We start from the raw sequence: 25641 nt of genomic DNA, 5'->3' as shown, positions 1-25641 counted from the left end.
CTCCAAAGAAGCTTCAATGCCATACAACACTCCTTCTGTGGCCTCAAACTGCTCTTAAACACTAGTAAAACCAAATGCATGATTTTAACCGTTTGCTGCCCACAACCGCCTGCCCGACTAGCATCACTACTCTGGACGGTTCTGACCTAGAATACGTGGACAACTACAAATACTTAGGTGTCTGGCTAGACTGTAAACTCTCCTTCCAGACGCATATCAAACATCTCCAATCCAAAATAAAATCTAGAATCGGCTTTCTATTTCGCAACAAAGCCTTCTTCACTCACGCCGCCAAACTTCCCCTAGTAAAACTGACCATCCTACCGATCCTCGGCGATCTACAAAATAGCTTCCAAAACTCTACTCAACAAACTGGATGTAGTCTATCACAGTGCCATCCATTTTGTTACCAATGCCCCATATACTACCCACTACTGCGACCTGTACACTCTCGTTGGCTGGCCCTCGCTTCATACTCGTCGCCAAACCCACTGGCTCCAGGCCATCTATAAGTCTATGCTAGGTAAAACTCTGACATCTCTCAGCTCACTGGTCACGATAACAACAACCACCCGTAGCACGTGCTCCAACAGGTATATCTCACTGGTCATCCTCAAAGCCAACACCTCCTTTGGCCGCCTTTCCTTCCAGTTCTCTGCTGCCAGTGACTGGAACGAACGCGCACACGATGTGTCCGGTCTGGTCAGCATGTTACTTTTCCCTCACTAACTTTAAACATCAGCTATCTGAGCAGCTAACCGATCGCTGCAGCTGTACATAGCCCATCTGTAAATAGCCCACCCTATATAACTACCTCATCCCCATATTGTTTTTCTTTACTTTTCTGCTCTTTTGCACACCAGTATTTCTACTTGCACATCATCATCTGTTCATCATCATCTGCTCATCTATCACTCCAGTGTTAATCTGCTAAATTGTAATTACTTTGCTACTATGGCCTATTTATTGCCTACCTCCTCACGCCATTTGCACTCACTGTATATATATACTTGCTTTATTTTCTACTGTTTTATTGACTGTACACTTGTTTATTCCATGTGTAACTTTGTGTTGTTGTTTGTGTCGCACTGCTTTGCTTTATCTTGTCCAGGTCGCAGTTGTAAATGAGAACTTGTTCTCAACTAGCCTACCTGGTTAAATAAAGGTAAAAACATTTTTTTTTTAAATATCTAGTCTGGTTTAAATGTATTATGTCGATCTAGTCTGGTTTAAATGTATTATGTCGATCTAGTCTGGTTTAAATGTATTATGTCGATCTAGTCTGGTTTAAATGTATTATGTCGATCTAGTCTGGTTTAAATGTATTATGTCGATCTAGTCTGGTTTAAATGTATTATGTCGATCTAGTCTGGTGTACATGTAATATGTGTAAATTACATGAGTTGAACATGTTGAAGTAATAGAGAGTCAGTGATACAAAGCTCTCTCTCTCCTTCCCTCTCTCTCCTTCCCTCTCTCACTCTCTTTCCCTCTCTCTCTCTCCTTCCCTCTCTCTCTCTCCTTCCCTCTCTCTCCTTCCCTCTCGCTCTCTCCTTCCCTCTCGCTCTCCTTCCCCCTCTCGCTCTCCTTCCCCCTCTCGCTCTCCTTCCCCTCTCGCTCTCTCCTTCCCTCTCTCTCTCCTTCCCTCTCTCGCTCTCCTTCCCTCTCTCTCTCTCCTTCCCTCTCTATCTCTCCTTCCCTCTCTCTCTCCTTCCTTCCCTCTCTCTCTCCTTCCTTCCCTCTCTGTCCTTCCCTCTCTCTCTCTCTCCTTCCTTCCCTCTCTCCTTCCTTCCCTCTCTCTCTCCTTCCCTCTCTCTCTCTCCTTCCCTCTCTCTCTCTCCTTCCCTCTCTCTCTCTCTCCTTCCCTGTCTCTCTCCTTCCCTCTGTCTCTCTCCTTCCCTCTCTCTCTCTCCTTCCCTCTGTCTCTCTCCTTCCCTCTCTCTCTCTCTCCTTCCCTCTGTCTCTCTCCTTCCCTCTCTCTCTCTCCTTCCCTCTCTCTCTCTCCTTCCCTCTCTCTCTCTCCTTCCCTCTCTCTCTCTCCTTCCCTCTGTCTCTCTCCTTACCTCTCTCTCTCTCTCCTTCCTTCCCTCTCTCTCTCCTTCCCTCTCTCTCTCTCCTTCCCTCTGTCTCTCTCCTTACCTCTCTCTCTCTCCTTACCTCTCTCTCTCTCCTTCCTTCCCTCTCTCTCTCTCCTTCCCTCTCTCTCTCTCCTTCCCTCTCTCTCTCTCCTTCCCTCTCTCTCTCTCCTTCCCTCTGTCTCTCTCCTTCCCTCTCTCTCTCTCTCCTTCCCTCTCTCTCTCTCCTTCCCTCTGTCTCTCTCCTTCCTTCCCTCTCTCTCTCCTTACCTCTCTCTCTCTCCTTCCCTCTCTCTCTCTCCTTCCCTCTCTCTCTCTCCTTCCCTCTGTCTCTCTCCTTCCCTCTCTCTCTCTCCTTCCCTCTCTCTCTCTCCTTCCCTCTCTCTCTCTCCTTCCCTCTCTCTCTCTCCTTCCCTCTCTCTCTCTCCTTCCCTCTCTCTCTCTCCTTCCCTCTGTCTCTCTCCTTCCCTCTCTCTCTCTCCTTCCCTCTCTCTCTCTCCTTCCCTCTCTCTCTCTCTTTCCCTCTCTCTCTCTCCTTCCCTCTCTCTCTCCTTCCCTCTCTCTCTCTCCTTCCCTCTCTCTCTCTCCTTCCCTCTCTCTCTCTCCTTCCCTCTCTCTCTCCTTCCCTCTGTCTCTCTCCTTCCCTCTCTCTCTCTCCTTCCCTCTGTCTCTCTCCTTCCCTCTCTCTCTCTCCTTCCCTCTCTCTCTCTCCTTCCCTCTCTCTCTCTCCTTCCCTCTGTCTCTCTCCTTCCCTCTCTCTCTCTCCTTCCCTCTGTCTCTCTCCTTCCCTCTCTCTCTCTCCTTCCCTCTCTCTCTCTCCTTCCCTCTCTCTCTCTCCTTCCCTCTCTCTCTCTCCTGCCCTCTCTCTCTCTCATTCCCTCTGTCTCTCTCCTTCCCTCTCTCTCTCTCCTTCCCTCTCTCTCTCTCCTTCCCTCTCTCTCTCTCCTTCCCTCTCTCTCTCTCCTTCCCTCTCTCTCTCTCCTTCCCTCTCTCTCTCTCCTTCCCTCTCTCTCTCTCCTTCCCTCTGTCTCTCTCCTTCCCTCTCTCTCTCTCCTTCCCTCTGTCTCTCTCCTTCCCTCTCTCTCTCTCCTTCCCTCTGTCTCTCTCCTTACCTCTCTCTCTCTCTCCTTCCCTCTCTCTCTCTCCTTCCCTCTCTCTCTCCTTCCCTCTCTCTCTCTCCTTCCCTCTCTCTCTCTCCTTCCCTCTGTCTCTCTCCTTCCCTCTCTCTCTCTCTCCTTCCCTCTCTCTCTCTCCTTCCCTCTGTCTCTCTCCTTCCCTCTCTCTCTCCTTCCCTCTCTCTCTCTCCTTCCCTCTCTCTCTCTCCTTCCCTCTCTCTCTCTCCTTCCCTCTGTCTCTCTCCTTCCCTCTCTCTCTCTCCTTCCCTCTGTCTCTCTCCTTCCCTCTCTCTCTCTCCTTCCCTCTCTCTCTCTCCTTCCCTCTCTCTCTCTCCTTCCCTCTCTCTCTCTCCTTCCCTCTCTCTCTCTCCTTCTCTCTCTCTCTCTCCAAGTAATACAGACGGCAGCACATTTCTTCCATGTACCTGAGAAAGTCTCATCAGGTCTTGTGACCTGGACTTAACCCTGACCTATATCCTCAGCACACGCATGTTATTGTCAGTCTCTTCACACACTCACAACAACAATAACAGAACATGGCCTCACTCTGAACCACAAGGCTCTGTACCAGCTCAACTATGATACAGAGAAGAAAGAAGAGAGGAAAGGAGGGGAGGGAAGAGGAGCAAGGAGGGAAGAGGAGAAAGGAGGGGAGAGGACAAAGGAGGGAAGAGGAGAAAGGAGGGGAGAGGAGAAAGGAGGGGAGAGGACAAAGGAGGGGAGAGGACAAAGGAGGGGAGAGGAGAAAGAAGGGGAGAGAAGAAAGGAGGGGAAAGGAGAAAGGAGGGGAGAGAAGCAAGGAGGGGAGAGGACAAAGGAGGGGAGAGGAGAAAGGAGGGGAGAGGACAAAGGAGGGGAGAGGAGCAAGGAGGGGAGAGGACAAAGGAGGGGAGAGGAGCAAGGAGGGAAGAGGAGAAAGGAGGGGAGAGGAGAAAGGAGGGGAGAGGAGAAAGGAGGGGAGAGGAGAAAGGAGGGGAGAGGAGAGGAGAAAGGAGAGGAGAAAGGAGAGGAGAAAGGAGGGGAGAGGAGAGGAGAAAGGAGGGGAGAGGAGAAAGGAGAGGACAAAGGAGGGGAGAGGACAAACGAGGGGAGGAGAAAGGAGGGGAGAGGAGAAAGGAGGGGAAGGGAGAGAACTAATTCCCGCACTTGACTTTTTCCCCCCTACCAGCTCTGACATTGCTGATAGCTACTTTATTGAGGAAAAATGTACTTACTATAACATGTGGTTGTCCCATCTAGCTATCTCAAGATGAATGCACTCACTGTAAGTCTCTCTGGATAAGAGTATCTGCTAAATGACTAACATGTCAATGTAAAATGAGAGGATAGAACTAAAAACCTTCAACAGACAGTGTGAAAATAAAATCCCTGGCATGTTTTTACAGACTGAGGTGGAAAACGGTATGGCTGCAGCTGTTCAGACAGAGAGAGAGACTTCCTGTGGGGATGAGGTCACGGTGAGTTATTCAGAAAAAAAAACAAGAAAAAAAAACATGACATTGCTGTTAAGGTGAGGACATAAATGACCAATGAAGAGACGTAGCGATGAACGGAGGGCAATGTGAACGGCTGGACCTTACCTCGCACGTAGAGATTGGCTGGGGCTGCGTAGCGCGTTCCAGCGTTGTTCATGGCAACACACTCGTACTTCCCCTGGTCCGACTCCTCACTGTTCTCAATCTGTAGGGCTCCTGCAGGGGGTTAAACACACAGTTACCATATGGGACATGGCGAGAGAAGGGTCTCTATAATACTCAAGAGTAACGTAATGAGTTGGGAGTGTTTTCTAAGTATTATGCTAGTGTGGGCATTGAACAATCATTTTGCCTTCATTTTATAAAAGTGTTTGATAAACTTAGGATGTGCTATTTTTGTCTCTCATTATAGACCATTTCAGGATTACACACCATCTAGTAAATCTAACAGGGTTTATTCAGGACTACACCATCTAGTAAATCTAACAGGGTTTATTCAGGACTACACCATCTAGTAAATCTAACAGGGTTTATTCAGGACTACACCATCTAGTAAATCTAACAGGGTTTATTCAGGACTACACCATCTAGTAAATCTAACAGGGTTTATTCAGGACTAAACCATCTAGTAAATCTAACAGGGTTTATTCAGGACTACACCATCTAGTAAATCTAACAGGGTTTATTCAGGACTAAACCATCTGGTAAATCTAACAGGGTTTATTCAGGACTACACCATCTAGTAAATCTAACAGGGTTTATTCAGGACTACACCATCTAGTAAATCTAACAGGGTTTAATCAGGACTAAACCATCTAGTAAATCTAACAGGGTTTATTCAGGACTACACCATCTAGTAAATCTAACAGGGTTTATTCAGGACTACACCATCTAGTAAATCTAACAGGGTTTAATCAGGACTACACCATCTAGTAAATCTAACAGGGTTTATTCAGGACTACACCATCTAGTAAATCTAACAGGGTTTAATCAGGACTACACCATCTAGTAAATCTAACAGGGTTTAATCAGGACTACACCATCTAGTAAATCTAACAGGGTTTATTCAGGACTACACCATCTAGTAAATCTAACAGGGTTTATTCAGGACTACACCATCTAGTAAATCTAACAGGGTTTATTCAGGACTACACCATCTAGTAAATCTAACAGGGTTTAATCAGGACTACACCATCTAGTAAATCTAACAGGGTTTAATCAGGACTACACCATCTAGTAAATCTAACAGGGTTTATTCAGGACTAAACCATCTAGTAAATCTAACAGGGTTTATTCAGGACTAAACCATCTAGTAAATCTAACAGGGTTTATTCAGGACTACACCATCTAGTAAATCTAACAGGGTTTAATCAGGACTAAACCATCTAGTAAATCTAACAGGGTTTATTCAGGACTACACCATCTGGTAAATCTAACAGGGTTTATTCAGGACTACACCATCTAGTAAATCTAACAGGGTTTATTCAGGACTACACCATCTGGTAAATCTAACAGGGTTTATTCAGGACTACACCATCTAGTAAATCTAACAGGGTTTATTCAGGACTACACCATCTGGTAAATCTAACAGGGTTTAATCAGGACTAAACCATCTAGTAAATCTAACAGGGTTTATTCAGGACTACACCATCTGGTAAATCTAACAGGGTTTATTCAGGACTAAACCATCTGGTAAATCTAACAGGGTTTATTCAGGACTACACCATCTAGTAAATCTAACAGGGTTTATTCAGGACTACACCATCTAGTAAATCTAACAGGGTTTATTCAGGACTAAACCATCTAGTAAATCTAACAGGGTTCAATCAGGACTAAACCATCTAGTAAATCTAACAGGGTTTATTCAGGACTACACCATCTAGTAAATCTAACAGGGTTTAATCAGGACTAAACCATCTAGTAAATCTAACAGGGTTTAATCAGGACTAAACCATCTAGTAAATCTAACAGGGTTTATTCAGGACTACACCATCTAGTAAATCTAACAGGGTTTATTCAGGACTACACCATCTAGTAAATCTAACAGGGTTTATTCAGGACTAAACCATCTAGTAAATCTAACAGGGTTTATTCAGGACTAAACCATCTGGTAAATCTAGCAGGGTTTATTCAGGACTAAACCATCTAGTAAATCTAACAGGGTTTAATCAGGACTAAACCATCTAGTAAATCTAACAGGGTTTAATCAGGACTAAACCATCTAGTACATCTAACAGGGTTTATTCAGGACTACACCATCTAGTAAATCTAACAGGGTTTATTCAGGACTACACCATCTAGTAAATCTAACAGGGTTTAATCAGGACTACACCATCTAGTAAATCTAACAGGGTTTATTCAGGACTAAACCATCTAGTAAATCTAACAGGGTTTATTCAGGACTACACCATCTAGTAAATCTAACAGGGTTTATTCAGGACTACACCATCTAGTAAATCTAACAGGGTTTATTCAGGACTAAACCATCTAGTAAATCTAACAGGGTTTATTCAGGACTACACCATCTAGTAAATCTAACAGGGTTTATTCAGGACTACACCATCTAGTAAATCTAACAGGGTTTATTCAGGACTAAACCATCTAGTAAATCTAACAGGGTTTATTCAGGACTACACCATCTAGTAAATCTAACAGGGTTTATTCAGGACTACACCATCTAGTAAATCTAACAGGGTTTATTCAGGACTAAACCATCTAGTAAATCTAACAGGGTTTATTCAGGACTACACCATCTAGTAAATCTAACAGGGTTTATTCAGGACTACACCATCTAGTAAATCTAACAGGGTTTATTCAGGACTAAACCATCTAGTAAATCTAACAGGGTTTATTCAGGACTACACCATCTAGTAAATCTAACAGGGTTTATTCAGGACTACACCATCTAGTAAATCTAACAGGGTTTATTCAGGACTACACCATCTAGTAAATCTAACAGGGTTTATTCAGGACTAAACCATCTAGTAAATCTAACAGGGTTTATTCAGGACTACACCATCTAGTAAATCTAACAGGGTTTATTCAGGACTACACCATCTAGTAAATCTAACAGGGTTTATTCAGGACTACACCATCTAGTAAATCTAACAGGGTTTATTCAGGACTACACCATCTAGTAAATCTAACAGGGTTTATTCAGGACTACACCATCTAGTAAATCTAACAGGGTTTATTCAGGACTACACCATCTAGTAAATCTAACAGGGTTTATTCAGGACTACACCATCTAGTAAATCTAACAGGGTTTATTCAGGACTACACCATCTAGTAAATCTAACAGGGTTTATTCAGGACTACACCATCTAGTAAATCTAACAGGGTTTATTCAGGACTAAACCATCTAGTAAATCTAACAGGGTTTATTCAGGACTAAACCATCTAGTAAATTTAACAGGGTTTAATCAGGACTAAACCATCTAGTACATCTAACAGGGTTTATTCAGGACTAAACCATCTAGTAAATCTAACAGGGTTTATTCAGGACTAAACCATCTAGTAAATCTAACAGGGTTTATTCAGGACTAAACCATCTAGTAAATCTAACAGGGTTTAATCAGGACTAAACCATCTAGTACATCTAACAGGGTTTATTCAGGACTAAACCATCTAGTAAATCTAACAGGGTTTATTCAGGACTAAACCATCTAGTAAATCTAACAGGGTTTATTCAGGACTACACCATCTAGTAAATCTAACAGGGTTTAATCAGGACTACACCATCTAGTAAATCTAACAGGGTTTAATCAGGACTACACCATCTAGTAAATCTAACAGGGTTTATTCAGGACTACACCATCTAGTAAATCTAACAGGGTTTATTCAGGACTAAACCATCTAGTAAATCTAACAGGGTTTATTCAGGACTAAACCATCTGGTAAATCTAACAGGGTTTATTCAGGACTAAACCATCTAGTAAATCTAACAGGGTTTAATCAGGACTAAACCATCTAGTAAATCTAACAGGGTTTATTCAGGACTAAACCATCTAGTAAATCTAACAGGGTTTAATCAGGACTAAACCATCTAGTAAATCTAACAGGGTTTATTCAGGACTAAACCATCTAGTAAATCTAACAGGGTTTATTCAGGACTACACCATCTAGTAAATCTAACAGGGTTTAATCAGGACTACACCATCTAGTAAATCTAACAGGGTTTAATCAGGACTACACCATCTAGTAAATCTAACAGGGTTTATTCAGGACTACACCATCTAGTAAATCTAACAGGGTTTATTCAGGACTAAACCATCTAGTAAATCTAACAGGGTTTATTCAGGACTAAACCATCTGGTAAATCTAACAGGGTTTATTCAGGACTAAACCATCTAGTAAATCTAACAGGGTTTAATCAGGACTACACCATCTAGTAAATCTAACAGGGTTTAATCAGGACTAAACCATCTAGTAAATCTAACAGGGTTTATTCAGGACTAAACCATCTAGTACATCTAACAGGGTTTATTCAGGACTAAACCATCTAGTAAATCTAACAGGGTTTATTCAGGACTAAACCATCTAGTAAATCTAACAGGGTTTATTCAGGACTAAACCATCTAGTAAATCTAACAGGGTTTATTCAGGACTAAACCATCTAGTACATTTAACAGGGTTTCTGATAGGGGTTGACCAGAAGAAAGAAAAGGTTCAGATTACCTTCATTCTTAAACTGTTTGACAACCTTAGATCAACGACCCCTGACCATCTCGTTTTTCATCACATGACCAAAACAGACGTATGAACCATCTAGTACGACTAAGTGTATTTTCTCTTCTGTAGACTTCCTGAGGTTTTTCATCACTTCATAAGAAGTAACATTATAATTATCTCTACAGAGCCTCGACAGAGAGCATCACAGTCAAACACCTCTCTCTCTCTCTCTCTCTCTCTCTCCTCTTTCTCTCTCTCTCCTCTTTCTCTCTCTCTCTCTCTCTCTCCTCTTTCTCTCTCTCTCTCTCTCTCTCCTCTTTCTCTCTCTCTCCTCTTTCTCTCTCTCTCTCTCTCTCTCCTCTTTCTCTCTCTCTCTCTCTCTCTCTCTCCTCTTTCTCTCTCTCTCTCTCTTTCTCTCTCTCTCTCTCTCTCTCTCTCTCTGTCTCTCTCTCTCTCCTCTTTCTCTCTCTCTCTCTCTCTCTCTCTCTCTCTCTCTCTCTCGCTCTCCTCTTTCTCTCTCTCTCTCTCTCTCTCTCTCTCTCTCTCTCTCTCTCTCTCTCTCTCTCTCTCTCTCTCTCTCTCTCTCTCTCTCTCTCTCTCTCTCTCTCTCTCTCTCTCTCTCTCTCTCTCTCTCTCTCTCTCTCTCTCTCTCTCTCTCTCTCTCTCTCTCTCTCTCTCTCTCTCTCTCTCTCTCTCTCTCTCTGTCTCTCTCTCTCTCTCTCTCTCCGGTATGCATGATAAAGTGTTACGAATAGGGCGCTAGTTGTTATATAACAATTTGCCTACGACGACACATCAGCATTTAGCTGATTTTGCTGGTTTAAGAGCGTTGTGAGCTGTGTCCCACAAATCAACATATTTAACTCTCTCTGTCTGGCCCTGTCAGGAAAAACAGCTGGCGAGACACTCTTGTCGAGTCCATGTCTCAGAGGTCAATGAATCACCTCAAGACGTCATATTCACGTCTAGTTATGCCTTTTCTGCCTAAGAAAACTAGTGACATGAAAAGAAAAAAAACACAGAAAGTTCATAAAGGACTCGGCTTTATATCCAGATAACGGTCGCTAAGGCGACAGTCGCCAGGCTAGCAACGCTACGCTAGGCTAAGCTACTCTACAACGACTACAAGACCATCGGGATGTAGTTAAGACTAGTTTATACAGAGTGGACTATGGTGCCACTTTAATGCTTTCTTCCACACGCTCTCTGAGTCCAGTAAAGTCTACATTTCCCATCTCTCTCTTTTTTTAAAATATGTTTATTCTGAGAGAAGCCATATATCTGAGTCTAACCTTTCAGACAAGAGATAATAATGTGCTGCTAAAAACAACCAGTGGAGGGAGAGCGATGCCCTCCTCACCAGGTGAGATGGGACCATCCAACGGTTGATTCCCGTTGATGAATAACTACTGAGCTCCAATCAAACCCAGGTCCCATCTGAGCTCCAATCAAACCCAGGTCCCATCTGAGCTCCAATCAAACCCAGGTCCCATCTGAGCTCCAATCAAACCCAGGTTCAATCTGAGCTCCAATCAAACCCAGGTCCCATCTGAGCTCCAATCAAACCCAGGTTCCATCTGAGCTCCAATCAAACCCAGGTTCCATCTGAGCTCCAATCAAACCCAGGTCCCATCTCAGCTCCAATCAAACCCAGGTTCCATCTGAGCTCCAATCAAACCCAGGTTCCATCTGAGCTCCAATCAAACCCAGGTCCCATCTGAGCTCCAATCAAACCTAGGTTCCATCTGAGCTCCAATCAAACCCAGGTTCAATCTGAGCTCCAATCAAACCCAGGTTAAATCTGAGCTCCAATCAAACCCAGGTTCCATCTGAGCTCCAATCAAACCCAGGTTCAATCTGAGCTCCAATCAAACCCAGGTTCCATCTGAGCTCCAATCAAACCCAGGTTCCATCTGAGCTCCAATCAAACCCAGGTTCAATCTGAGTAGTTACAGTGGATACCACAAAATTGGGGAGAAAACGGAAGAAATATATACTGACTTCCTGGCTATCCAGTAAGTCCTAAAATGGCACCCTATTCCATTTATAGCGCAATGTGTACCGTACAGTAGTCCCCTATTCAAAAGTAATCCACATTGTAGGGAATAGGGTCAACTTTGGGACGTAGTCTCCATCTCAGAAAGTTAAAGTGCTTCTGCCACATGGCTCTAACTACTGTAGCATGTAGATACACCGGTAGCAGCCCAGGTAGCAGCCCAGGTAGCAGCCCAGTAACTAGCTGTGTTGTACTGATTTTACTTATTCAGCTGAGATGGTGATGACAGTAACTAGCTGTGTTGTACTGACTTTACTTATTCAGCTGAGATGATGATGACAGTAACTAGCTGTGTTGTACTGACTATACTTATTCAGCTGAGATGATGATGACAGTAACTAGCTGTGTTGTACTGACTATACTTATTCAGCTGAGATGATGATGACAGTAACTAGCTGTGTTGTACTGACTATACTTATTCAGCTGAGATGGTGATGACAGTAACTAGCTGTGTTGTACTGACTATACTTATTCAGCTAAGATGATGATGATGATGATGACAGTAACTAGCTGTGTTGTACTGACTTTACTTATTCAGCTGAGATGATGATGATATGATGATGACAGTAACTAGCTGTGTTGTACTGACTATACTTATTCAGCTGAGATGGTGATGATGACAGTAACTAGCTGTGTTGTACTGACTATACTTATTCAGCTGAGATGGTGATGATGACAGTAACTAGCTGTGTTGTACTGACTATACTTATTCAGCTGAGATGGTGATGATGACAGTAACTAGCTGTGTTGTACTGACTATACTTATTCAGCTGAGATGGTGATGATGACAGTAACTAGCTGTGTTGTACTGCCTATACTATTCTTCCGAGGACAGGAAGATCTCTGTTGGGCAACACGACCAGCATCTACGACCAACCTACCGAAGCGCGGCTCAAGAGTAAATATTTATTGCATTTTCCGTTTCCAAATGGGGGGTCATTTAGAATGCATAAGATACTGTATTTACGATAGCACAGCTTCTCCCTTTGTTCCTCAGTCTTCCCGCTCTTTCAATCAAACCCAACCCCCTCCCTTTGTGTAGCTAGCCGTCATGTCTGCTCCGTCCACCAGGGACGTTTTCTGTATGACATCATTTGCATTCTGTGTATATGTAATTATGTGTGATTAGTTAGGTATTTAGTAAAAAAAAAATTAAACCCAATTTTGTATTGCTGATTCAACTTGTTAGCCAAGGTTTGTGAAGATAACCATGAATTTACAACTTTCAGATGAAACTGAATTAAGGTGACGATTAATATTGACTGCTATTGATGGAAAATATTACTAGGTCTTTGAGAGTTTATTCGGAAGATAACAGCTCTATAAACACTCTTTCGTGGTGCCCCGCGACTTTCTAGTTAATTACATTTACATGATTAGCTCAATCAGGTGATATTAATTACAGAGAAAGGATTTTATAGAATAGCATGTCATATCACTTAATCCGGCATAGCCAAAGGACACGACAACAGCTAGCCACTGTCATCATCATCTCAGAGGAACAGGAAGTAGAAGTGGAAGAGAAAAACAAAGGCAGATAGAGTTCTGTTCAGTTCTGCTGAATTACAGTATTTCACCACCTTAGGAGAAGGCTGATTTTTTTTGGGGCTGATTACCAAACACAGCAATAGAATAGCAGTGGCAGCAGACAGACTTACCTGAATGTCATGTTAGAATAACAAAATATGTCTCCACATATTTATATCCATACTTTGATGACACGTAACAACATACTGTAGTTTCAGAGCTTTAGTACTAGCAAGACATGTAATAATAAATACCCTGTTTAAACCCAAGGTAATAATCTATAGAATAATACTGTAAGAATTGATGTAACACCAGACAGCATACAGGTTGCAGACGGTGACAAACAATGAGCTTTACAATGTCAGGACACATTGTGGATAGCAGACATGTATTATATGGGACGAATGTACCAAACAGGTTCAGTATCAAGCAAGTGTGTGTGAGTGTGTGTGCGTGTTGGTGACACCAACTAATAGAGGTTATGACAACGTCAGTGATCCTTCAAATCTGTCACACGCCTTCCTCATCTCCTCCTGATTCAGCTCAGTCATGTACCTGCATACTGATGTATCTATTGTCAATCTGCATCTCCTCCTGATTCAGCTCAGTCATGTACCTGCATACTGATGTATCTATTGTCAATCTGCATCTCCTCCTGATTCAGCTCAGTCATGTACCTGCATACTGATGTATCTATTGTCAATCTGCATCTCCTCCTGATTCAGCTCAGTCATGTACCTGCATACTGATGTATCTATTGTCAATCTGCATCTCCTCCTGATTCAGCTCAGTCATGTACCTGCATACTGATGTATCTATTGTCAATCTGCATCTCCTCCTGATTCAGCTCAGTCATGTACCTGCATACTGATGTATCTATTGTCAATCTGCATCTCCTCCTGATTCAGCTCAGTCATGTACCTGCATACTGATGTATCTATTGTCAATCTGCATCTCCTCCTGATTCAGCTCAGTCATGTACCTGCATACTGATGTATCTATTGTCAATCTGCATCTCAGAGACCAACCCACATGGCATCATCTTCTCCAGAGACCAACCCCCATGGCATCATCTTCAGAGACTAACCCCCATGGCATCATCTTAAGAGACCAACCCCCATGGCATCATCTTAAGAGACCAACCCCCATGGTATCATCTTCAGACCAACCCCCATGGCATCATCATCTCCAGAGACTAACTCCCATGGCATCATCTTCAGAGACCAACCCCCATGGCATCATCTTCTCCAGAGACCAACCCCCATGGCATCATCTTCAGAGACCAACCCCCATGGCATCTTCTCCAGAGACCAACCCCCATGGCATCATCATCTCCAGAGACTAACCCCCATGGCATCTTCTCCAGAGACTAACCCCCATGACATCATCTTCTCCAGAGACCAACCCCCATGGCATCATCTCCTCCAGAGACCAACCCCCATGGCATCATCATCTCCAGAGACCAACCCCCATGACATCCTCTTCTCCTGAGACCAACCCCCTTGGCATCAATCATCTTAAGAGACCAACCCCCATGGCATCATCTTAAGAGACCAACCCCCTTGGCATCATCTTAAGAGACCAACCCCCATGGCATCATCTTCAGAGACCAACCCCCATGGCATCATCTTCAGAGACCAACCCCCATGGCATCATCTTAAGAGACCAACCCCCATGGCATCATCTTAAGAGATCAACCCCCATGGCATCATCTTAAGAGACCAACCCCCTTGGCATCATCTTAAGAGACCAACCCCCATGGCATCATCTTCAGAGACCAACCCCCATGGCATCATCTTCAGAGACCAACCCCCATGGCATCATCTTAAGAGACCAACCCCCTTGGCATCATCTTCAGAGACCAACCCCCATGGCATCATCTTCAGAGACCAACCCCCATGGCATCATCTCCTCCAGAGACCAACCCCCATGGCATCATCTTCAGAGACCAACCCCCATGGCATCATCTTCAGAGACTAACCCCCATGGCATCATCATCTTCAGAGACCAACCCCACATGGCATAATCTTCTCCAGAGACCAACCCCCATGGCATCATCTTCAGAGACCAACCCCCATGGCATCATCTTAAGAGACCAACCCCCATGGCATCATCTTCTCCTGAGACCAACCCCACATGGCATCATCTTCTCCTGAGACCAACCCCACATGGCATCATCTTCTCCTGAGACCAACCCCCATGGCATCATCTTCTCCTGAGACCAACCCCACATGGCATCATCTTCTCCTGAGACCAACCCCACATGGCATCATCTTCTCCTGAGACCAACCCCCCATGACATCCTCTTCTCCTGAGACCAACCCCCATGACATCATCTTAAGAGACCAACCCCCATGACATCATCTTAAGAGACCAACCCCCATGGCATCATCTCCTCCAGACACCAACCTCTCTGCTAGCAGGATATTTACATCTTTCAACAGCCTCTGTCTGGCAAGGGATACTAGCAGGACATAGGGTAGCCTTTCAGAACCCTGATTCAAAGTGCTGTTAATGCATTGTTCTGTGCTATTCAGCTAACCTCAGACATCTACCATCAGACACGCTACTTCCACTCCAGGAAGAGAGGACCATTTCAATCAGAGGGCTGTTGTGCTTGTATGCAAATCAAGTCATTTACATTTTACTCAGGCAAAGTCGTCCATTGATACCAGAGAAAGGCCTATATCCCCTAGGGACAGAGGCTGGCCTGTACTTACAGTAACACCCCTCTCCTACAGCTAGAGACAGAGACTGGCCTGTAATTAAAATAACACCCCTCTCCTACAGCTAGGGACAGAGACTGACCTGTAATTAAAATAACACCCCTCTCCTACAGCTAGGGACAGAGGCTGGCCTGTACTTACAGTAACACCCCTCTCCTCCAGCTAGGGACAGAGAATGGCCTGTACTTACAGTAACACCCCTCTCCTACAGCTAGGGACAGAGACTGGCCTGTACTTACAGTAACACCGCTCTCCTACAGCTAGGGACAGAGACTGGCCTGTAATTAAAATAACACCCCTCTCCTACAGCTAGGGACAGAGACTGACCTGTAATTAAAATAACACCCTCTCCTACAGCTAGGGACAGAGACTGGCCTGTACTTACAGTAACACCCCTCTCCTACAGCTAGGGACAGAGACTGACCTGTAATTAAAATAACACCCCTCTCCTACAGCTAGAGACAGAGACTGGGGAAGGAGTTTGGTCTCTAGTGGTTATAAATCCATGGGGTTTATATTTGAACTAAAAACCAAGAATGTGTGTAGAAGCTTATGCACAAGGTAGCTATCACCTTCTGTCTGCCTTGTCCAGTGTTTCCCAAAATGCATCTGGAAGTAGAGATGGGACACTGACAGGAAACAGAGAATGGGCTGGACAGTGTGAAGACTGTGGACACATTGGCAGTGGTGGTAAAGGGGCAGAGTGGACAGGGCAGATGGAGAGGTCGAAGGTTAAGAGAGGTGGAACGAGGGAGAGAGGCTGACGGTGGTTGACGTTGAGGTGACGGAGGGATGGAGTGACATTTTCTTAACACGTTTATTTCCCATCATCCTTACCTCTAATCGGTGTACCACCTAGTTGAAGGTAATTCGGAACGCAAACGAGATTGGAGAGAGAGGGAGAGAGCGAGAGTTAGTAAATAAGACAGAAAGAGAGGAGAGAAGGCAAATGAATGAAAGTAATACATGGTTAAATAGATAAACCGCAGGTCTAGACGTTAGAGGAAATAATTCAGGTTAGTAAAATAATGAAAATCTACAGCAGAGTGATCGGAGAGGAAGAGATGTAACCGTTGTGTGGGTGATGTAGTGGTACCAATAACAGTTTGGAGAGCTAACGCTCGTAACGCTAGTAGCTAGCTAAATGACAGGTGGGTACACAGCAGATATTTTTTTAACCTACATTTAACTAGGCAAGTCAGTTAAGAACAAATTCTTATTTCCAATGACAGCCTAGGAACAGCCTGCCCTGTTAAGGGGCAGAACGACATATTTGTACCTTGTCAGCGCGGGGGTTTGAGCTTGCAACGCTAGTCCAACGCTCTAACCACTAGGCTACCCTGCCGCCCCAGGTCAGCAGGTGTCATGGCTAGGGTTAGAGATAGCAAGGCTTGTTAATGTGTGTGTGTGTGTGTGTGTGTGTGTGTGTGTGTGTGTGTGTGTGTGTGTGTGTGTGTGTGTGTGTGTGTGTGTGTGTGTGTGTGTGTGTGTTACCACTAATCAGCCCTTTACACTTTTTTTTTTTTTTTTTTTACCAAAAAGTAGGGCAGTATGTAGGGAATAGGGTGCAATTTGGGACTGAGCCACAGACTGCCTGACCGACAGAAAGACAGGACTCTGTGAAGAGAAAGGGCCTCTCACCTCAAATCAAGTGCATACTTTAACGTGAAATGCTTTACGAGCCCTTCATCCACAAAGAAGATACTAAACACAGTAAAATAACACAACACAATAACAATAAGGAGGCTATATACAAGGAGTTCCACTAGTGAGTCAGCGTACTGGGGTGGGGGTACGAGGTAGTTGTGAGTCGGCGTACTGGGGTGGGGGTACGAGGTAGTTGTGAGTCGGCGTACTGGGGTGGGGGTACGAGGTAGTTGTGAGTCGGCGTACTGGGGTGGGGGGACGAGGTAGTTGTGAGTCGGCGTACTGGGGTGGGGGTACGAGGTAGTTGTGAGTCGGCGTACTGGGGTGGGGGTACGAGGTAGTTGTGAGTCGGCGTACTGGGGGTACGAGGTAGTTGTGAGTCGGCGTACTGGGGGTACGAGGTAGTTGTGAGTCGGCGTACTGGGGGTACGAGGTAGTTGTGAGTCGGCGTACTGGGGGTACGAGGTAGTTGTGAGTCGGCGTACTGGGGTGGGGGTACGAGGTAGTTGTGAGTCGGCGTACTGGGGTGGGGGTACGAGGTAGTTGTGAGTCGGCGTACTGGGGGTACGAGGTAGTTGTGAGTCGGCGTACTGGGGTGGGGGTACGAGGTAGTTGTGAGTCGGCGTACTGGGGTGGGGGTACGAGGTAGTTGTGAGTCGGCGTACTGGGGGTACGAGGTAGTTGTGAGTCGGCGTACTGGGGGTACGAGGTAGTTGTGAGTCGGCGTACTGGGGTGGGGGTACGAGGTAGTTGTGAGTCGGCGTACTGGGGTGGGGGTACGAGGTAGTTGTGAGTCGGCGTACTGGGGGTACGAGGTAGTTGTGAGTCGGCGTACTGGGGGTACGAGGTAGTTGTGAGTCAGCGTACTGGGGGTACGAGGTAGTTGTGAGTCAGTGTACTGGGGGTACGAGGTAGTTGTGAGTCGGCGTACTGGGGGTACGAGGTAGTTGTGAGTCAGTGTACTGGGGGTACGAGGTAGTTGTGAGTCAGTGTACTGGGGGTACGAGGTAGTTGTGAGTCGGCGTACTGGGGGTACGAGGTAGTTGTGAGTCAGTGTACTGGGGGTACGAGGTAGTTGTGAGTCGGCATACTGGGGGTACGAGGTAGTTGTGAGTCGGTGTATTGGGGGTACAAGGTAGTTGTGAGTCGGTGTACTGGGGGGACGAGGTAGTTGTGAGTCGGTGTACTGGGGGGACGAGGTAGTTGTGAGTCGGTGTACTGGGGGGACGAGGTAGTTGTGAGTCGGTGTACTGGGGGTACGAGGTAGTTGTGAGTCGGTGTACTGGGGGGACGAGGTAGTTGTGAGTCGGTGTATTGGGGGTACGAGGTAGTTGTGAGTCGGTGTACTGGGGGTACGACGTAGTTGTGAGTCAGTGTCCTGGGGGTACGACGTAGTTGTGAGTCAGTGTCCTGGGGGTACGACGTAGTTGTGAGTCGGTGTACTGGGGGTACGACGTAGTTGTGAGTCAGTGTCCTGGGGGTATGACGTAGTTGTGAGTCAGTGTCCTGGGGGTACGACGTAGTTGTGAGTCGGTGTACTGGGGGTACGACGTAGTTGTGAGTCGGTGTACTGGGGGTACGAGGTAGTTGTGAGTCGGCGTATTGGGGGTACGAGGTAGTTGGGGTGATTGATTGAGGTAATATGTACATGTAGGTGAAAAGCAGAAGCCACCTCCTCTGTGATTTCGGGTCACATCCCAAATGGTTCCCTATACCCTACACAATGCACTACATTTTACCAGAGCCCTATAGGTAGTAGAGCACTATATAGGGAATAGAGTGCCATTTGTGACACAGAAAATATCCTCTAAATGAGGAGAATTAAAGAGCAACTCAAAGAGCCACTAATCGTTCTAACTCTCTCTCTACTTTCTGACAGACCCAGGGTCAGCCCTTAAATATGTTTATTTATCTAATCTTCTTAACGTTGGCCTCTCCCCAATCTGATCTGGGGTCGGGTTAAAGATGTTTATTTACCTAATCTTCTTAACTCTAACCTCTCCCCAATCTGATCTGGGGTTAGGGCTAAAGCAATTGATTTATCCAGCCTTGGGAACAGAGAGAGCAGAGAGAGGCACATCGATTTATTTCTTCAGTGTGTGTGTGTGTTTCCTCTCTCCCAGGCTGGATCTTGGCTGAGCCACTCCAGGCTGGATCTTGGCTGAGCCACTCCAGGCTGGATCTTGGCTGAGCCACTCCAGGCTGGATCTTTGCTGAGCCACTCCAGGCTGGATCTTGGCTGAGCCACTCCAGGCTGGATCTTGGCTGAGCCACTCCAGGCTGGATCTTGGCTGAGCCACTCCAGGCTGGATCTTGGCTGAGCCACTCCAGGCTGGATCTTTGCTGAGCCACTCCAGGCTGGATCTTGGCTGAGCCACTCCAGGCTGGATCTTTGCTGAGCAACTCCAGGCTGGAATTACCGTCTCCTCTGAGGATGCTAAAGGGCACACTATTTACACTGTAGTGCACCACTTTTAATCAGAGCCCTATTAGGTTGCCATTTGGGACGCATCCTAGCCCTCTCTACTCCGTGCCCCCGCCGTCCTCATGTTTCAGAAGGGCTCAGCTAAGTCCCTCTTGATGAAAAAGGGCAACTTCAATTATTTTATTTTCTGCACTGCTGGAGACCACTAATTCATTTTAGCATTTTGGTATGTGGAGACTGTAGACGGTCCATTTGGTACTGTGTGTGGGCAGTCCAAAAATATTAAAATATTTACTGTTTTCCACTGAAAAGAAGATCTACCTGCTACACACACATACATTATATATATATACACTATACTTCAGCATATATATATATACTTCACTGAATGTTGCGCAGCACTGATAAACACACTATAAGATGGAAAGTTGTATCTTGCTTCTGTTACTAAGCAGGAATGGGTCTCCATTAAGTCTGTTACTAAGCAGGAATGGGTCTTCATTAAGTCTGTTACTAAGCAGGAATGGGTCTCCATTAAGTCTGTTACTAAGCAGGAATGGGTCTCCATTAAGTCTGTTACTAAGCAGGAATGGGTCTCCATTAAGTCTGTTACTAAGCAGGAATGGGTCTCCATTAAGTCTGTTACTAAGCAGGAATGGGTCTCCATTAAGTCTGTTACTAAGCAGGAATGGGTCTTCATTAAGTCTGTTACTAAGCAGGAATGGGTCTCCATTAAGTCTGTTACTAAGCAGGAATGGGTCTCCATTAAGTCTGTTACAAAGCAGGAATGGGTCTCCATTAAGTCTGTTACTAAGCAGGAATGGGTCTCCATTAAGTCTGTTACTAAGCAGGAATGGGTCTCCATTAAGTCTGTTACTAAGCAGGAATGGGTCTCCATTAAGTCTGTTACTAAGCAGGAATGGGTCTTCATTAAGTCTGTTACTAAGCAGGAATGGGTCTCCATTAAGTCTGTTACTAAGCAGGAATGGGTCTCCATTAAGTCTGTTACTAAGCAGGAATGGGTCTCCATTAAGTCTGTTACTAAGCAGGAATGGGTCTCCATTAAGTATGTTACTAAGCAGGAATGGGTCTCCATTAAGTCTGTTACTAAGCAGGAATGGGTCTCCATTAAGTCTGTTACTAAGCAGGAATGGGTCTCCATTAAGTCTGTTACTAAGCAGGAATGAGTCTCCATTAAGTCTGTTACTAAGCAGGAATGGGTCTCCATTAAGTCTGTTACTAAGCAGGAATGGGTCTCCATTAAGTCTGTTACTAAGCAGGAATGGGTCTCCATTAAGTCTGTTACTAAGCAGGAATGAGTCTTTATTAAGTGGAAAGGAGTTGCAGGGAGAGTAGACATTCTTACCTGAGCGGAGTTGTTTGATTCGTCCGTTGCTGCTGTTGATGTCTACAGGCAGGAAGTCTTTAAACCAGGTGATCTCTGGGTCAGGGTTGCCGCTGGCAGCACACAGCATGGTGGCCGTCCTGGTCTTCTCTACCACCTTAAGCTGGGGACCCATGTCTATGTTGGGGAACCCATGAGGGATCTGGTTCTCTGTAGAAGAGACAAGTAGAAATAGGATTAGTGTGAATGATGGACTACAGCGGGACTTGACCAAGCCGTTGAGAGAACCTTCCACCCAAAAATGTAATTAGATGATAATATAAATAAATGTATATGTACAGTCCCATAAAGGACGTGACTTCACATAATAATATAAACTGTGATTTTCATAGCATGTACTAACCAGAGAGAGAGAGAGAGAGAAAGAGAGAAAGAGCAATAGTGAGTGAGAGAGAGATATAGAAGAAGCCTAGCTTTAAACAACCCGAGGAGAACAAAAGCCTACATTATAGACACCCACAAACTCCACCCAGCAAGACAAACATCAATAATGTAACCCATCACAACATTTAGGATCATGAGGTAGAGCAGAGCCATGACAAATTCCTCGCTCCAGTGACAAATTCATTCTGCGGAGAGATCATTTGGGATTGTAAAAGTGATCATTTTTATGATTCATGATTTTCTCTCCTTTAATTCCTTCAATGTTTTTTACTGACGGCTGACTGCGATGCCATTGGCCTAAAGCATAGTAAAGAGTATTATTTGGTAACGAGAAGATACTGAAACCCTTTAAAGATGACTGATTAGTTGATTCCTCTCCTCAAGTGTGGAAGTCTACGCCTATTAAATCGATGACGAGGAGTGAGCACCTCTGGGTGAAAGGGGTGAAGAATTGGCACATAGTTCTAGTTTGTTCCTCTTTCACCGTTCTGTTTCTTTTTTTTTAATCTGCGTCTTCATACGCTGATGGTCCCCTGAGAAAAACATCCAGGAGCTCTATTATTGTGGTAGTACTGAACAGAAGCTCTATTCTTGTGGTAGTACTGAACAGGAGCTCTATTCTTGTGGTAGTACTGAACAGTAGCTCTATTCTTGTGGTAGTACTGTACAGAAGCTCTATTCCTGTGGTAGTACTGAACAGAAGCTCTATTCTTGTGGTAGTACTGAACAGAAGCTCTATTCTTGTGGTAGTACTGAACAGTAGCTCTATTCTTGTGGTAGTACTGAACAGAAGCTCTATTCGTGTGGTAGTACTGAACAGTAGCTCTATTCGTGTGGTAGTACTGTACAGAAGCTCTATTCCTGTGGTAGTACTGAACAGAAGCTCTATTCTTGTGGTAGTACTGAACAGAAGCTCTATTCTTGTGGTAGTACTGAACAGTAGCTCTATTCTTGTGGTAGTACTGAACAGAAGCTCTATTCGTGTGGTAGTACTGAACAGTAGCTCTATTCGTGTGGTAGTACTGAACAGAAGCTCTATTCTTGTGGTAGTACTGAACAGAAGCTATATTCTTGTGGTAGTACTGAACAGAAGCTTGAGGGCATTTTAGAGGAAGGGCTGTTGTTGTTAAAAAGCAGGTTTTAGACTAACTAATGTAGGTAATAACCTAGCTAATGTAGGTGATAACCTAGCTAATGTAGGTGATAAGCCTAGCTAATGTAGGTGATAACCTACCTAATATAGGTGATAACCTACCTAATATAGGTGATAAGCCTAGCTAATGTAGGTGGTAACCTAGCTAATGTAGGTGGTAATCTAGCTAATGTATATGTTAGCCTAACTAATGTAGGTGTAAACCTAGCTAATGTAGGTGGTAATCTAGCTAATGTAGGTGTAGGTGGTAATCTAGCTAATGTATATGTTAGCCTAACTAATGTAGGTGGTAATCTAGCTAATGTAGATGTTAGCCTAACTCATGTAGGTGGTAATCTAGCTAATGTAGGTGGTAATCTAGCTAATGTAGGTGGTAATCTAGTTAATGTTGGTGTTAGCCTAGCCAAAGATTGGTGTTAGCCTAGCTAATGTAGGTTACCACCTACGTTTGTTCCGTTTGCGATAATTTTTGTTCCTAGCGAATACTCCCCAGGTGTCAGTATTACAGCCCATGCAAACAAAAAAAAAATGTTAATTGGTTGGAACATTCTGAGAAGGAGGAGGATATGCTTTGAGACTTTAGAGAGGGCGGGCTGAAAAAACTCATAGGAGTCGACAACTCCCTGGTATCAGAAACACAAACTGGTAATAATTCAGGAGGAAAACAGCTGCTGTGGCTGTTATACAGTACGTTGGTTCAGAGCCTCCTAGTGTTAGCATTACAGCGGAGCTGTTAGTATAGGTGGCTAACACCGAGAGAGAGAGAGACACACAGGGAGCTGTACAGGTGGCTAACACCGAGAGAGAGAGACACACACAGGGAGCTGTACAGGTGGCTAACACCGAGAGAGAGAGAGAGAGAGAGAGAGAGAGAGACACACACAGAGAGCTGTACAGGTGGCTAACACAGAGAGAGAGAGAGAGAGACACACACAGGGAGCTGTACAGGTGGCTAACACCGAGAGAGAGACACACACAGGGAGCTGTACAGGTGGCTAACACCGAGAGAGAGACACACACACACACACACACCTGTTCTCACCCCCTATCTCAGAGACACAAACATCAACATCACTCCTACCCAGAACCACCTGTTCTCACCCCTATCAACAACATCACTCCTACCCAGAACCACCTGTTCTCACCCCCTATCTCAGAGACACAAACATCAACATCACTTCTACCCAGAACCACCTGTTCTCACCCCCTATCTCAGAACAACAAACATCAATAACATCACTCCTACCCAGAACCACCTGTTCTCACCCCCTATCTCAGAACAACAAACATCAATAACATCACTCCTACCCAGAACCACCTGTTCTCACCCCTATCAACAACATCACTCCTACCCAGAACCACCTGTTCTCACCCCCTATCTCAGAGACACAAACATCAACATCACTTCTACCCAGAACCACCTGTTCTCACCCCCTATCTCAGAACAACAAACATCAATAACATCACTCCTACCCATAACCACCTGCACTCACCCCCTATCTCAGAACAACAAACATCAATAACATCACTCCTACCCAGAACCACCTGCACTCACCCCCTATCTCAGAACAACAAACATCAATAACATCACTCCTACCCAGAACCACCTGCACTCACCCCCTATCTCAGAACAACAAACATCAATAACATCACTCCTACCCAGAACCACCTGCACTCACCCCCTATCTCAGAACAACAAACATCAATAACATCACTCCTACCCAGAACCACCTGTTCTCACCCCCTATCTCAGAACAACAAACATCAATAACATCACTCCTACCCAGAACCACCTGTTCTCACCCCCTATCTCAGAACAACAAACATCAATAACATCACTCCTACCCAGAACCACCTGTTCTCACCCCCTATCTCAGAACAACAAACATCAATAACATCACTCCTACCCAGAACCACCTGCACTACTCTCCGCCACATCCTCCAAATACACCATTTTGTTCCTCTCCGTCGCTCTTTCAATATTTACATAACATTTACATAATATTTACATAATGATAATGATTTTTCCATTGTCTTAACGATGGAGCACTGTTGGATTTCCAGTTTTTAAGTATACATTTATTTTTCAAGATAATTGATGAGAAGAGTTTCGTCCAATCAGGACATGTCTTGAAACACGCAGACATACGGATTACCTGTCAATTCGGTTAGTTATGTTCCAACTTTCCCTCCATCTTGTGCCAATATCAGTTCTGTTTAAGGCTGTGTTCCAATAGTTTACATTCGTTTCTGAGAGAATGTCAGTTGGATTGTCTCTCTGCAAGGTTTTTTTTACATATCTTAAATATCAAATAAACATCCTTTTCTGACTCAAATAGGATTCCCTCAAGATTGCTCTGATGTCCAAAAGATTTTAAAATCAACATTTCGTAATATGTAACTTCTTAAGTTGCATGTATTTGAAACTATCTACATTGGTCAGTCCAAAATTGTTTTTAAATTCTGTCATGGAAATAAATGTATTTTCTTATTACCAAGTAATTGACCGTTTCTATGCCTTCGGTTTCCCATTGGGGATCAATTTATCTGTCAATTCTGAAAAGCTATCCAAGGATTGTTCAATACTGTTGTTTTTTTAGGGAGTGATATTGGTTCTTGTAGAATCAGAGAGGGGAGGAGAGGGAGGGAGGGGGAAGGATAAGGAGGGAGGGGGGAGGATAAGGAGCGAGGGGGGAGGATAAGGAGGGAGGGGGGGGATAAGGAGGGAGGGGGGAGGATAAGGAGCGAGGGGGGAGGATAAGGAGGGAGGGGTGGATGGCAGAAGAAGCAGAAAGAAAGAGTGAAAGAAAGGGAAGGAGTGAGGGATGAGAAGGAGGGGTGCATGACACCCTCCTGCCAGCTCCAATTACCAGTGTGAGTGGGAGCGTGCAGAGAGGTTGATGGGTCTAATCAGTCCTCCTCTGGAGAGGGACCAGTACCCTGTTCCTTCACACACACACAGACACACACACACACACACAC

The 25641-nt window shown here is 44.8% G+C and overlaps 1 protein-coding gene across 13 annotated transcripts in view; it reads right to left on the bottom strand.

Moving 5' to 3' along the window:
* Positions 1-25641, bottom strand: part of LOC110492646 (receptor-type tyrosine-protein phosphatase F) — a 495157-nt gene that overhangs the window by 190963 nt on the left and 278553 nt on the right. For all 13 annotated transcript variants that reach the window (XM_036986572.1, XM_036986579.1, XM_036986575.1 and 10 more), the window contains 2 exons: positions 21084-21272; positions 4771-4881 (listed from right to left, as the gene is read on the bottom strand). In XM_036986572.1, the coding sequence (XP_036842467.1) occupies positions 4771-4881; positions 21084-21272 (300 nt within the window). The remainder of the gene's footprint in view (positions 1-4770; positions 4882-21083; positions 21273-25641) is intronic.

Source organism: Oncorhynchus mykiss, chromosome 8, assembly GCF_013265735.2.
Source record: "Oncorhynchus mykiss isolate Arlee chromosome 8, USDA_OmykA_1.1, whole genome shotgun sequence".
Lineage (NCBI taxonomy): Eukaryota > Metazoa > Chordata > Actinopteri > Salmoniformes > Salmonidae > Oncorhynchus > Oncorhynchus mykiss.
Note: the sequence above shows the minus strand (reverse complement) of the source record. Positions and strands in the feature narration are given on the sequence as shown.